This window comes from Nymphalis io, chromosome 23 (assembly GCF_905147045.1).
Source record: "Nymphalis io chromosome 23, ilAglIoxx1.1, whole genome shotgun sequence".
Lineage (NCBI taxonomy): Eukaryota > Metazoa > Arthropoda > Insecta > Lepidoptera > Nymphalidae > Nymphalis > Nymphalis io.
Genome location: NC_065910.1, coordinates 2,428,502 through 2,440,984, shown reverse-complemented (window position 1 = coordinate 2,440,984; position 12,483 = coordinate 2,428,502). Strand labels below are relative to the sequence as shown.

Genomic DNA, 12,483 nt, shown 5'->3' with positions numbered 1-12,483 from the left:
GAACCGAGAAATATATGATACATATTTTTACCATTTCTGTTAAAAAAAAATATATCTTCTAGATTCCATACGAAAACGTTCTATCTCTGAATTTCCAAGAATTCGTAATTACTCGTAAAACGAACTTCACATTACACAAACATTATGATCCCTTCGTGCAACTAGAATGCTTTAAAAATACTTAGTTTACAAGTAAAATGTAACAGCATGTTTATGATATTAATTTCACGAATTATTGGCAAGTTTTTTTTTAATACAATTAGTAACTTAATAAAATTTATTTACAGACACTAAAGTATCGACACCTCGTTTTTCCGGAACATCCTGGCTGGCATTACGCGCTTTGCGGGGAGCGTACAAGCGAGTACGATTACGACTACGCGTGCGACCTGAGAGAACGCGCGGCGTACTTCTTCTGACTGGTGAACATGACGATCTATCTGGAGATTATCTCGCACTTATATTAAGGAATGGCCATGTGGAATTAAGGTATGATATTAAAGTTAAAATTACTAGTGGTAGAGCTTTGTGCAAGCTCGTCTGGATAGGTACCACTCACTCATTAGATATTCTACCGCAAGACAGCAGTACTTAGTATTGTTGTGTTCCGGTTTGAAGGGTCAGTGAGCCAGTGTAATTACAGGCACAAGGGACAACATCTTAGTTCCCAAGGTTGGTGGCGCATTGGTGATGTAAGCGATGGTTAACATTTCTTACAATGCCATTGTCTAAGGGCGTTGGTGATCACTTACCATCAGGTGGCCCATATGCTCGTCCGCCTTACAATTCTATATTAAAAAAAAATCATCTAACCTATAGCCTATCATAAGAGGAGTAAAGACAAAGAAACAACTTTGACGTTGAACAACCGCGATATCATTGGTCGTAATCTTGAATATTAAGGGCCCAGCGAGATGCGATCGATTCATTTATTTTTAAACTTTTTTCAATCAAAAGCCCAAGCGCAGAGCTATCAGTAAATCACGTAGAATGTATAAATCTAGGGTTTGTTTATTACTTTTTTTAATTAGAATAGCTATTAGATTTTAATCGCGCGATCCTATTTGGCTGTAGTCGGTCCCTATTTCTAACAGAAGACTTACGCTGAATATATTATACCTGGACCAAGAATTAACAATATTAATAATAATAATGCAGACGAAATAAATGCTATCATAGTTGTAATGTTTGCATACACTTTTATTATATGGACTTTTAAAATAGAAAGACGTACTTACTAATGAAATTTAATGATGAGAGATCGCAAAACTTTAAACTCATTATAAAAAAAAAAAAAAAAAACAAAAAACACTTAACATTTAATTCGATATTACGATATTCCAACCGTAGAACAAATGTTGTTTTGTGAAAACAGATACAAATTTATAATTATTGTGGTACGTGAAGTCCTGACCAAATCACGGCAACAACGGTCAATTCAACTGCGCAGGCGATTTATAGTTCAGATGTGTGCGTAAATTAAAGCGCATTTGAGACTAAAATTTTATAGACGCTTAGGCACATTTCGTTACATGAGAGAGAAAAAGATTATTTTTTTTTTTATAGAGTAGGAAGGTGGACGAGCATATGGGCCAACTGATGGTAAGTGGTCACCAAACGCCCTTAGACATTGGCATTGTAAGAAATGTCAACCATCGCTTATAGCCAAGCTTATAAGATATGACGTAGAGGAAAAGAGAAAGAAATTTTTATATTTAAGAAGTTGTGCGCCCATTTATTATTTTTACTTTACTTAATACTACATTATACCTAAAAAGAGTAATAATAATAAATAAATTAAATAATATAAATCTATAACAAACATAAAGTAATAAATAAATTTAAATAAAAATATAAAATTACCAGTACATAATATAAACACAATAAACGGTAAATACGATAAGTCCTCAAACAAAACGAGTATTGAACGAAAGAAAAAAAAATATGTTTCCTATCACATCACAAAAAATTATTTATTTATTAAATAGATAAAAAAGAATACTGTTTTATTTATTTGCTTCCCGATATTTTACCTGATGGTATGTACAAGCCCTATCCGGGTACCACCCTCTCATCACGTATTCTATCGCAAGAAAAGTAATACTTAGTATTGTTCTGTTATGGCTTAAAAGGTAAGAAAACCAATAAAACTATGGGCGCGAAGGACGTCTTAGTCCCTAAGGTTTTTGGCGCTTTAGCAGTGTAAGAAACGGTTAATATTTCTCACAGCGACAGTATCTATGGACGGTAGTGACCACATGCCATCAGCTCATTCGCCGCCTTTATTTATAAAAGAAAAATCACATTACGAACCGGTGCTTGTGAGAGCATATTTGAATAAAGTATCATTTTGATTTTGGTATTGACCAAAGATGACAAATGAATACATTTTCAATTTCAGATGCGTTGTTATTTTGGTTACATGAGCTTAATTAATTTCCGAGCCACAGTCCGCATTTACACTCATTGTAATGTACTAGGTAACAATATTTCGCTGGAATATTTAATATTGAAACCATCAGCGCCCTTTCATCGGATAATTTCGCGCTTGTTCGTTTATATTTATTAAAACGCGAGATTTTTTTATATTGTTACTAAATCTAGAAAAGCATGTTTGTTCAAGTAAGCTTTTACAAGCAATCTTAAATTCGTCATTTCTCAATATTAATTGAAAGTAAATCTGCTTCGGAATTTGGATTCTATTGAAAGCCACTTACAAGATACTTAGACGTTACTCGTTTAGATGGAATATAGAAATTTAATATTTACAATGAAATTATTATGTATTTTTAGTATTTATATGTACTGTTTTTATTTTAAATTATTAAATATTTATATTAAGTAACTAGGTTAAGTCCTCTTCCTTTGAGCTGAAGGCTTGGATCCTATTCCACCACGCTGCTCCAATGCGGGTTAGTGGATACACATGTAGCAGATTCTCATGATATTACATGTTTTATTTTACATGGATCGTATGGTCAATGGTAATCTATCTATAATACAGTAAAATCACTAATAAAGCACGTAAAGCCGTTGGTACTGCGCCTGAACTTTATCCGGTCGTGTCGGATTGCCGTCCCGTCGGATTATGAGAGTTAGGGAATAGAGAGAGCACATGTGTTTGCGCACACAATTGTGCACTATAATATCTCCTGCGTAGTTGACCGCGATCAATTATATAGTTGATTCGATCTCTCTAGAAAGTGGCCGCCGTGGCCGAAATCGGTCTGGAGGACATTATCTATCCTATTAAATTAAGATATGGATCTGTTGTAACATAGCTGAAATAACTACTAAACCAATATACATAGCTATAACTTATACACACGCATCGTTTCAGAGAAGGCACTAGTATACAACATTAATACATAAAGCGCTTGACAGTTTCGCCTGCTTTAAATTTAGACTATTGACCCGACCAGCATTAATTTCATGTTTTTTTTAACAACAAAAACAACAATCAAATCATTCAATCAACAGCCAATCGTTGTCCACTGCTGAACATAGGCCTCTCCCAAGGTGCGCCAAAGCTCCCTGTCCTCCGCCTTCCGCATCCAGTTGGTGCCTGCCACCTTCTTAAGGTCGTCGGTCCACCTGGCTGGAGGGCGCCCTACGCTGCGCTTGCCGATTCGCGGTCTCCACTCTAGGACTCGTCTGCTCCAACGGCCATCGGTCCTACGACATACGTGACCAGCCCACTGCCACTTCAGCCTGCTAATTTTGCAAGCTATACAAAAACAACACCGTCAATTAAATTTTTTTATGATATAGGTAAGCAGACGGGCAAATAGGCCACCAGATTGTAAGTGCCACCATCGCCCATGGATATTGGCCATGTAAGAAATATCAACCATTCCTTACATCGCTAATACGCCACCAGCCTTGGGAACTAACATGTTATATCCCATGTGCCTGTAGTTACACTGGCTCACTCAACCTTTAAACCGGAACACAACAATACTGAATATTACTGTTTGGCGGGGTAGAATATCTGATAAGAGGGTGGTACCTACCCAGACTAGCTTTCACAAAACCAAACCACCAAGCATCTTTTATTACGATGCACGTGTTTTCTTCTATCGGGCTAACTTGACTCATAATTATTGTATCAATTGTAATGTAATTATTTTTTATTTTGCTACCAGATTTGATTGCGGCAGCGGCGCTGGAGTGTTAAGATCCCCTGAGCCTGTCCACCTCGGTAGATGGAACACCATATCGGTGTACCGGCACCGATGGGACGCGTGGCTGAAACTTAACAATGGGAAACGGGTTCGAGGCAGATCTAAGGTAAGATACTGTAATAACAATCCTTCATTTAATACTAGAGATAATAAAGCTTTGATAAGTTTCGTAAATTAAAATGAATGCTCTTGAATTCTTAGTTTCATAAAGCATAAATCGAACAAGTAATCTTTGACAATTACTACACGTGATATATATGAATCAAAATATTTATAATACAAAATAAAAAGTTAATTACTTATGTATTCGGCGCTTAGTTTCATATCAATTAATATTAATCTTTTTTACACAATACAGTTAGCAACAACGATGACTTTTCCTCAATTTTCCTTTCGCCGAAACAAATATACGTAGTTTTTCGTGTTACTTATCGCTAGTACAAGTTTGAGACGGTAAACTGATGATAATGATAAAATACTTATTACTTTTAGATAATATTCACATCTGATTCTTTTTATACTGTCATAACGCGAAGTTTTATTAGAAATTCCAAAACAAAAAGAAACTCGACGAAGTTATAAGCTGCTTTTAAAAAGTTAGCGCAGACTGATGTCAATGTTTTATTTCCACAAGACTAGAATACAAACATCATACATGATACATACGTAGAATAATAATAATAATATCCTGGGACATTATTCACACACGACCATCTGATCCCAAATTAAGCAAAGCTTGTAATATGGAAACTAGACAACTGATATACTACATTTCTTTGTAATGCATTTACATATTACATACAGTTATATAGATAATTACAACCATCACAAGACAAACAGACATGTTCATGCACATATGTCTGTCCTGGGTGGGAATTGAACCCACAACCTTCGGCGTGAAAGGCAAGTGTCTACCAACCACGCCAACCAGCCAATGAAAAAAGAATGTTTTACAAAAGTATTTTTAAGTGCACCTAGAACCGATGTTTACATCGAACGATTGTTTTCTGAAGCTGAGATAACAGTAGAACAAATTCATATAAGATAAGACCGAGAGCTGCTTATCCATACAGCTTTACTAGCGATCGTTACATTTTAAAAAACACTTATTGTTTCTTTATATATTACTAACGGCTTCGTCCGGATTGTAAGATTATCTATTTTAGTAACAGTGCAACCTCGATATAACAAATCGGAAGAGAACAATTAAATATTCGTTATATCGAGTAATTGGTTGAACTGAGGTTTGTTGTGTTGAGGTTAGGTTGGTCTAAAATTCGTTATAAAGAGGTAAAAAAATAGTTTTATTCATCTCAACATTACGTAATTATTAGATTAAAAGTCATACATTGGTGAGAACTTTATATTAAGGTTTTGGGTTGACAAAATTCGTTAATTAGAGGTATATATACTTTTTCTTGATAGTTGAAAATTCGTTATAAAGAGGTTGTTCGTAGAAAATGTTCGTAATGTAAAGGGATATTTTACATTGACTCTTATGGACAATTCAAGATTACGAAGAATTTGTTAAATCGAGGAAATCGTTATATTGAGGTACGTTATATTAAGGTTGCACTGTAGTTATTATTTATTTTGGAATTTTTTAATACTTTGGATTAAATTATTTCAAATTTTGTTAGGACCTTTAATCTTTATAAAATGAAATATAGCTTATGTTACTCGCTGATAAAGTAGCTTTCTGTAAATGAAAAAGTTTTTAAAATCGGTTTAGCAGATTTTGAGTTAATCCATTACAAATAAACATACATAAAATCAAATCGTACCTCTATTTTTTAATACTTCAGTGCAATAATATCTATATCAAGTTTAAAACATGAATAGATTAAGCTTATTACACAATACACATTATGATTCATTAATATTATTGTAATAAAAATCGATGATTTCCATACAGGAAGTACAATTTTCAGTGAAGATTTGATTATTAAAGAACAAAAAGCTTCATTGCATTTCCATTTTCAACTTTCAGGTTAGTTTAAAAAAACGTTTTTTTTTCTCATATTATATTTTCAACAATTTACCTCTATTTTTCGATGAGGTAAAAATAAAACCTACCGAGCGAAACCTCTTTCATTAGTCTTACCTCAGTTTTACTCGACGCTTTAAAAGTATATCCTGGTTTTAACATTAATGTACGAATTAAGAAATTTATTTCAACTACCGTAATACGAGAAAATAGGACTTTGTTTTAATATATATCTTCCAAATATAAAAGTACAATAAAACTGTTATTTTTTTCAAAGATTATAACATTTTTTAAAAGGAATAAGAAACTAATATTAATTATTTTTCAACATACATTTTTAATAGATGTTTATCCGAAGATATATTTCCTGTTTCTCTCAAGAAATCCATAGTTATACCCATCTTTAAAGCCGGAGACAGAAACCTTGCATCAAATTACCGTCCAATCTCGATATTACCATCCCTCTCGAAAATACTTGAAAAAATTATAAATAATAGAGTTGTTAAATATTTGGAAGATAAAAATTTAATCGCAGATACACAATATGGCTTTAGAAAAGGAAAATTAACCTCGGATGCAGTTCATTACCTTGCGGATTTCATAGTAGACAAATTAGACAATAAAGAAAAATGCCTAACTTTTTTTATTGATCTTCAAAAGGCATTCGATACAATCTCTTTGAATAAAATGATCGAGAAGCTAGACAGTTTAAGCATTAGAGATAGACAACTACAACTTTTACAAAATTATCTGCTAGATCGCTCCCCGCATTAAAATAGGTGACGTTATCAGCAATGAGAGATTTGTCACTTATGGAATTCCGCAGGGTAGCATTTAACCAACTCTATTTCTTTGCTATATAAATGAACTTTGTAACCTAAAGCTAAGAAAGTGTAAAATAATATCATATGCAGATGATACCACACTTACATTTCACGGTAAAACATGGAATGAAGTATTTGAATTTGCACAAGAAGGTTTTAATACGGTTAATCACTGGATGGCTTATGATACCCTCACTCTGAATCCAAGTAAAACTCAATACATAGTTTTTTCAATACGCAACACACCTATATCACACCAATTAGTAGCTCATTCGTGTAATCTAGCAGATCATACCAAATGTACCTGTCCCATTATTAATAAAATAGATCAAACTAAATACTTAGGTTATAACAATTGATAAAAATCTTAATTTTAAAGGGCATCTAAAACAATTAAGTCAAAAACTCAGAAAACTTACATATGTTTTCAAAAATATGAGACATATCGCTGGCTGGACCCTCATCAGGACTGTTTATATATCATTATGTCAATCTTTAATAGCATACTGTATAACTGTATGGGGTGATTCTAACAAAACGCACATAATTGAAGTTGAAAGAGATCAAAGAATGATACTTAAAGTAGCTCTCTCTAAGCCACGCATATTTCCTACTGTAGACCTATATAGGGAAGCAAATGTTCTAGCAGTCAGAAAACTTTACATTTTGAACATCATTTTAAAAAAGCACTCCAGGATTAAGGCCTCACTGATTGATATAGCTGACTCTAGAAGATCTTATGAAGTATGTAAATCTGTAATGGTCAAAACATTTTTTGCCCAAAAATTCTTTGATTTTAAAGCAGCCAGGCTTTACAATAAATTAAATAAATTACTCTCTATTTCAAATTTACTAAAATTCGCATGTAAGAGGAAATTAACTGACTGGCTTTTAAATCTGGACTATGAAGAGACAGAAAAATTATTAATTTAATACATTAATAATAAATAAGCAATTGTAGTAAAAAAAATAATCTACACACCATATATACACATACATACAAGACACACAGGCACAAACACACACACACACACACAAACACACACCCATACACATGCGCTCACACGCACATATTCACAAGCATACATTATCTTTTTATTTCTATTAGCATAAGTATAAATTATTACTAGATAATATATTGTAAAAGCTTTAGTGTTTCTCCTGTTTTCTATAAAATTAAACAAATAAATAGTTCCTTACTCAAGAGGGGGAGCCAAGAGACCCTTAGCACAGGGCAACCTAGTTTGGGCTCCTGTATCCCACATATAACTGTATTTATATATATTATAAAAAAAGAAAATGTAAAAATTATTGTCTGTGGGAGAGAATAAATAAATTTATTAAATTTATTATTATTAATATATATACGAAATAAAATAAAGTGTTATACACTAAACAAAATATAAGGAAACTTTTGTTGATTCTTTTGAAGCTTATCTAGTCAACCTATCTAATATATATCTATATCTAATATCTAAGTACTATCTACTCAATTGTAACACTAAACATCAACACTCTGTACCTATTGCTGTAATCCAATTTGGAGGGTGAAAGGCTATTATTATTACAGGCAAAAGGATAGACGGCTTAAAAAGTGACTTACACTTATTTTTTATAGTATAGGGAAGTTGACCACTTACCACTTACTCGTCTGCTTTCCTAAAAAGAGGAATGAAATATGAAAAATAAACGTTCCTTTACAAAATATTTCATTTATTTTAAATTCAACCCTCGAACATTTTCACGCAAACGATATTCTAAAACCCTTTCAAAATAAACCGAACAGATGTTTACCCATGACATCTCATGAAATCTCATTTCAGTACCCATTTTTTATCCTTCACAAAAATGTACGATGCAACAATAAACAACATTTCCTTTTTTTTTTAAAGTGGGGTAGGCATCACTCATTAAAAATATTCGTATCTAAAGTATGGCTATGACACAAAAGGACTTTGTTGCAGGCTGCCCCAAGCGTGTCATAATGCAAAAGCTGTAGCGTGGTTTGCATCAACAAGCGAATAAAAAATATTATTATTTATACATGCCACGACATTGAAAATTGATTATATATAACAATATTAGAACAATAGGTTCTAAATAAAAGAGAGCCAACGCCTGTTTTATACTTAAGCCCAAGTTGAGCCGATAAAAAACGTTATTGGGGTTTCTGTCGAAGATTCTCAGTAGCAGCCCGCAGTCTGGTATTGTGTATACTCCCATTCCTAGGAAAGCACGTAAATCCTTTGGTCCTGCGCTTGAACTCTTTCTTTCGGATTGTGAAAGTGACGGAATAGAGAGTGTGTCTATGTTTGCGCACACACTAATGCACTATGCTATGTCCTGCGCAGTTGGTTAGTCTCGCTTGTGATCGGCCGCGGTGGCTGACATCGATCAGAAGGACGTCGTCATCATTATAGTTGTTAATATTATATTTACCTTCTGATAGTAGTGGAAATGACATTCAAGACGTTATTATCGCTAGCCGACTCATATACAGTTGCGCTATTGACGTGCAATATTTTATAATTCATCATTGAGACAAATAAACACTGAGATAAATTTTGAACATGTCTGTTTAATCTTCTAATTACACCCAGACTCAGGAAGTCTGGGTGTAATTAGCTATGTAAGTATGTATTTACAAAAGAAAAGTAGTATATGTAGTACGTCAGTTATTTGGTTTCCATAGCACAAGCTTTGTACAAGCTTAATTTGGGATCAGATGGCCGTGTGTAAAAAATGTCCCAGGATATTATTATTATATTATTATTATGTTTTAGGAAAAACTATAAATATACATATGCATTTTGCATGGCGATCGGACAAACGGTCTATAGTATAACGGGTCGCCTAGCGATGTAACAGTCGTAGATTCGATGATGCATCCCACTCCTAGCACAAGCTTATGCTTAATTGGAGGAATAAATAGGAATATTAATAATTCCTTAATACATTTTAATACATAATAAAAAACACTTAATTGAAGTCTATTAATCTCAAACAGATTAACCAACATCCATTATTATAAACACAGATAAGTACTTCTCATATAGCCTGTAAATATTATTTTCGATGTTACACTATTTTTATATTATATCTTCTAGTGTTTCACATAATTTAACAAATAAAAATAATTCATGTGGGAAACCGCCATAAGTTTTTAACTTAAATAAGAAAACCAGACAGCGGCGCGTAATTGTCGCGACACCAAGTTAATGTTGTATAATAATTGACGGAATTCCCGCTATCATCCCCCAGTAATGGCTCACGAGATTGTAATTATGGTCCACTGAGTGGAGGAATATTCTAGAATACTGTACTTATGATAGTATGATACACCAGATGTAACTTATATGTGTTACAACTACATACGGAATATTATACATTAAACAAGCGTTGGGTCGTTTAGTCGTTGAGTAACATACCCTGGGAACTGGGTTCAAGCGCCGGTAAATTCTTAGTAGCTAAAGGTATTGCATTTGGACTCTCTTGCGTTTTGTCCGATTGTTTTTAATTTATCTTAATTTATTATTTTTTTATTTCGACCTCCGTTTTTGACCGACAATATGGGTACCTTCAATTCTAGAGTGAATAGGCATCTTCTAGGCAAGCGCGCTATCTTAGACTGTATCATCACTTTTCATCAGGTGTGATAACAGTCAAGCGCTAGCTTATATATTTAAAATATATATATATGATGATAGAATAGTTGATTATTGTGAGGTATACCCCCCCCCCAGAAGGGTCTGCCTTGATATTTGTAAAAACATTATGTTAAAGTAATTTGAATGTGCATAAAACAAAAAAGTATAAGTTAATATAAAGTTTTATTAATTAAATGTTTCGAATGTGGAGATCTAAATATATTTACTATTTACCAAGAACTGCACCCTTAAAGCGTCATTCACAACTGCAATTGTTGAATTACGAAATACAAGCAACCCACTGACATCGATTTCGGTTAGAGCAAAAGTACATGTTCTATGCGTTTATTCTACTCTATTTTTTTGTTTTACCGTTGAACGAATGAACGAGTGAACGAAATCGGTCTCTCACAACTATTTTTCTAGCATACGTTTTTGCATTGATACTATTTCATTTCTAGCACATAAACTTATCCTTATGATTAAAAAAACTCATAGATACAATAAACAGCAATAAACATAAAATATTACACATTAAGCGTATAAAATTAAAAAAAAAAAACACTTTATTTTATACTTATAATTATACTTATTTACTAGTCGACTTATCTGAATAGGCAGAGTACATGCCTACGTGAATTTCACGACAGTGAAAATGTCGTGAGGAAACCTGCATATTTATTTATTTAAAAGGACACCAATAAAGGACACCTTGAAATTAATTTAAAATAGCTACTTGACAAACAGCATTCGCATTGATATTGGAAACAAAAATAATAAATAAGTACAAGAATATAAGACTTTAGTTAGATATTATAGTTAAGTAAATTATAAGCACTTTAACAATTGCAAGAAAATACAAATAAAATCATAAATTTAAGTTGAGAGTCAGCAAATACACCAATATTGCAACTATTCGAATTTATGTCAAATAAACTTTTACAAGTACTTTTGAATCGTCAAGCGCTACCACCGGTTCAGAATGTGGATTGTACCGAGAAAACCGCCAAGAAACTCCGTTTTTTTTACGAAGATGCAAATTTCTACAAAGGAAGCTTATAGAAGCATCGAATAACCCTTCTTCTGAAGAAGGCATCTTTGGGAGTGGGACATTTACTTAAAAAAATAAAATATTATCTGTTGTTTCTCAATATATGCTCTGTAATTATAATACGAAAAAATACATATTATTTTCTGAAAAAATGTGTTTCTCGTGACATTGACAATATTCACAAATTAATTACTCCTGTTACTCAACTGCATAGTTGGTAATTCAATGTCAATGCTTGTTAAAATGTGTACGGTGTTACAACGAGCTGCCCAGAAAGCTATCAAATTAGTTGAGTGGTTATATTAAAAAAAAATTAAAATTACCGGCGCTTGAACCCAGTTCCCAGGGTATGTTACTCAACGACTAAACGACCCAACGCTTGTTTAATGTATAATATTCCGTATGTAGTTGTAACACATATAAGTTACATCTGGTGTATCATAAGTACAGTATTCTAGAATATTCCTCCACTCAGTGGACCATAATTACAATCTCGTGAGCCATTACTGGGGGATGATAGCGGGAATTCCGTCAATTATTATACAACATTAACTTGGTGTCGCGACAATTACGCGCCGCTGTCTGGTTTTCTTATTTAAGTTAAAAACTTATAGCGGTTTCCCACATGAATTATTTTTATTTGTTAAATTATGTGAAACACTAGAAGATATAATATAAAAATAGTGTAACATCGAAAATAATATTTACAGGCTATATGAGAAGTACTTATCTGTGTTTATAATAATGGATGTTGGTTAATCTGTTTGATTAATAAACTTCAATTAAGTGT

At 33.0% G+C, this 12,483-nt stretch overlaps 1 protein-coding gene across 1 annotated transcript in view; it reads left to right on the top strand.

Moving 5' to 3' along the window:
• Nucleotides 1–12,483, top strand: part of LOC126777619 (pikachurin) — a 197,907-nt gene that overhangs the window by 148,374 nt on the left and 37,050 nt on the right. Inside the window, exons 6-7 of the mRNA XM_050500702.1 lie at nucleotides 288–489; nucleotides 4,146–4,290. Coding sequence (XP_050356659.1) covers nucleotides 288–489; nucleotides 4,146–4,290 — 347 coding nt within the window. The remainder of the gene's footprint in view (nucleotides 1–287; nucleotides 490–4,145; nucleotides 4,291–12,483) is intronic.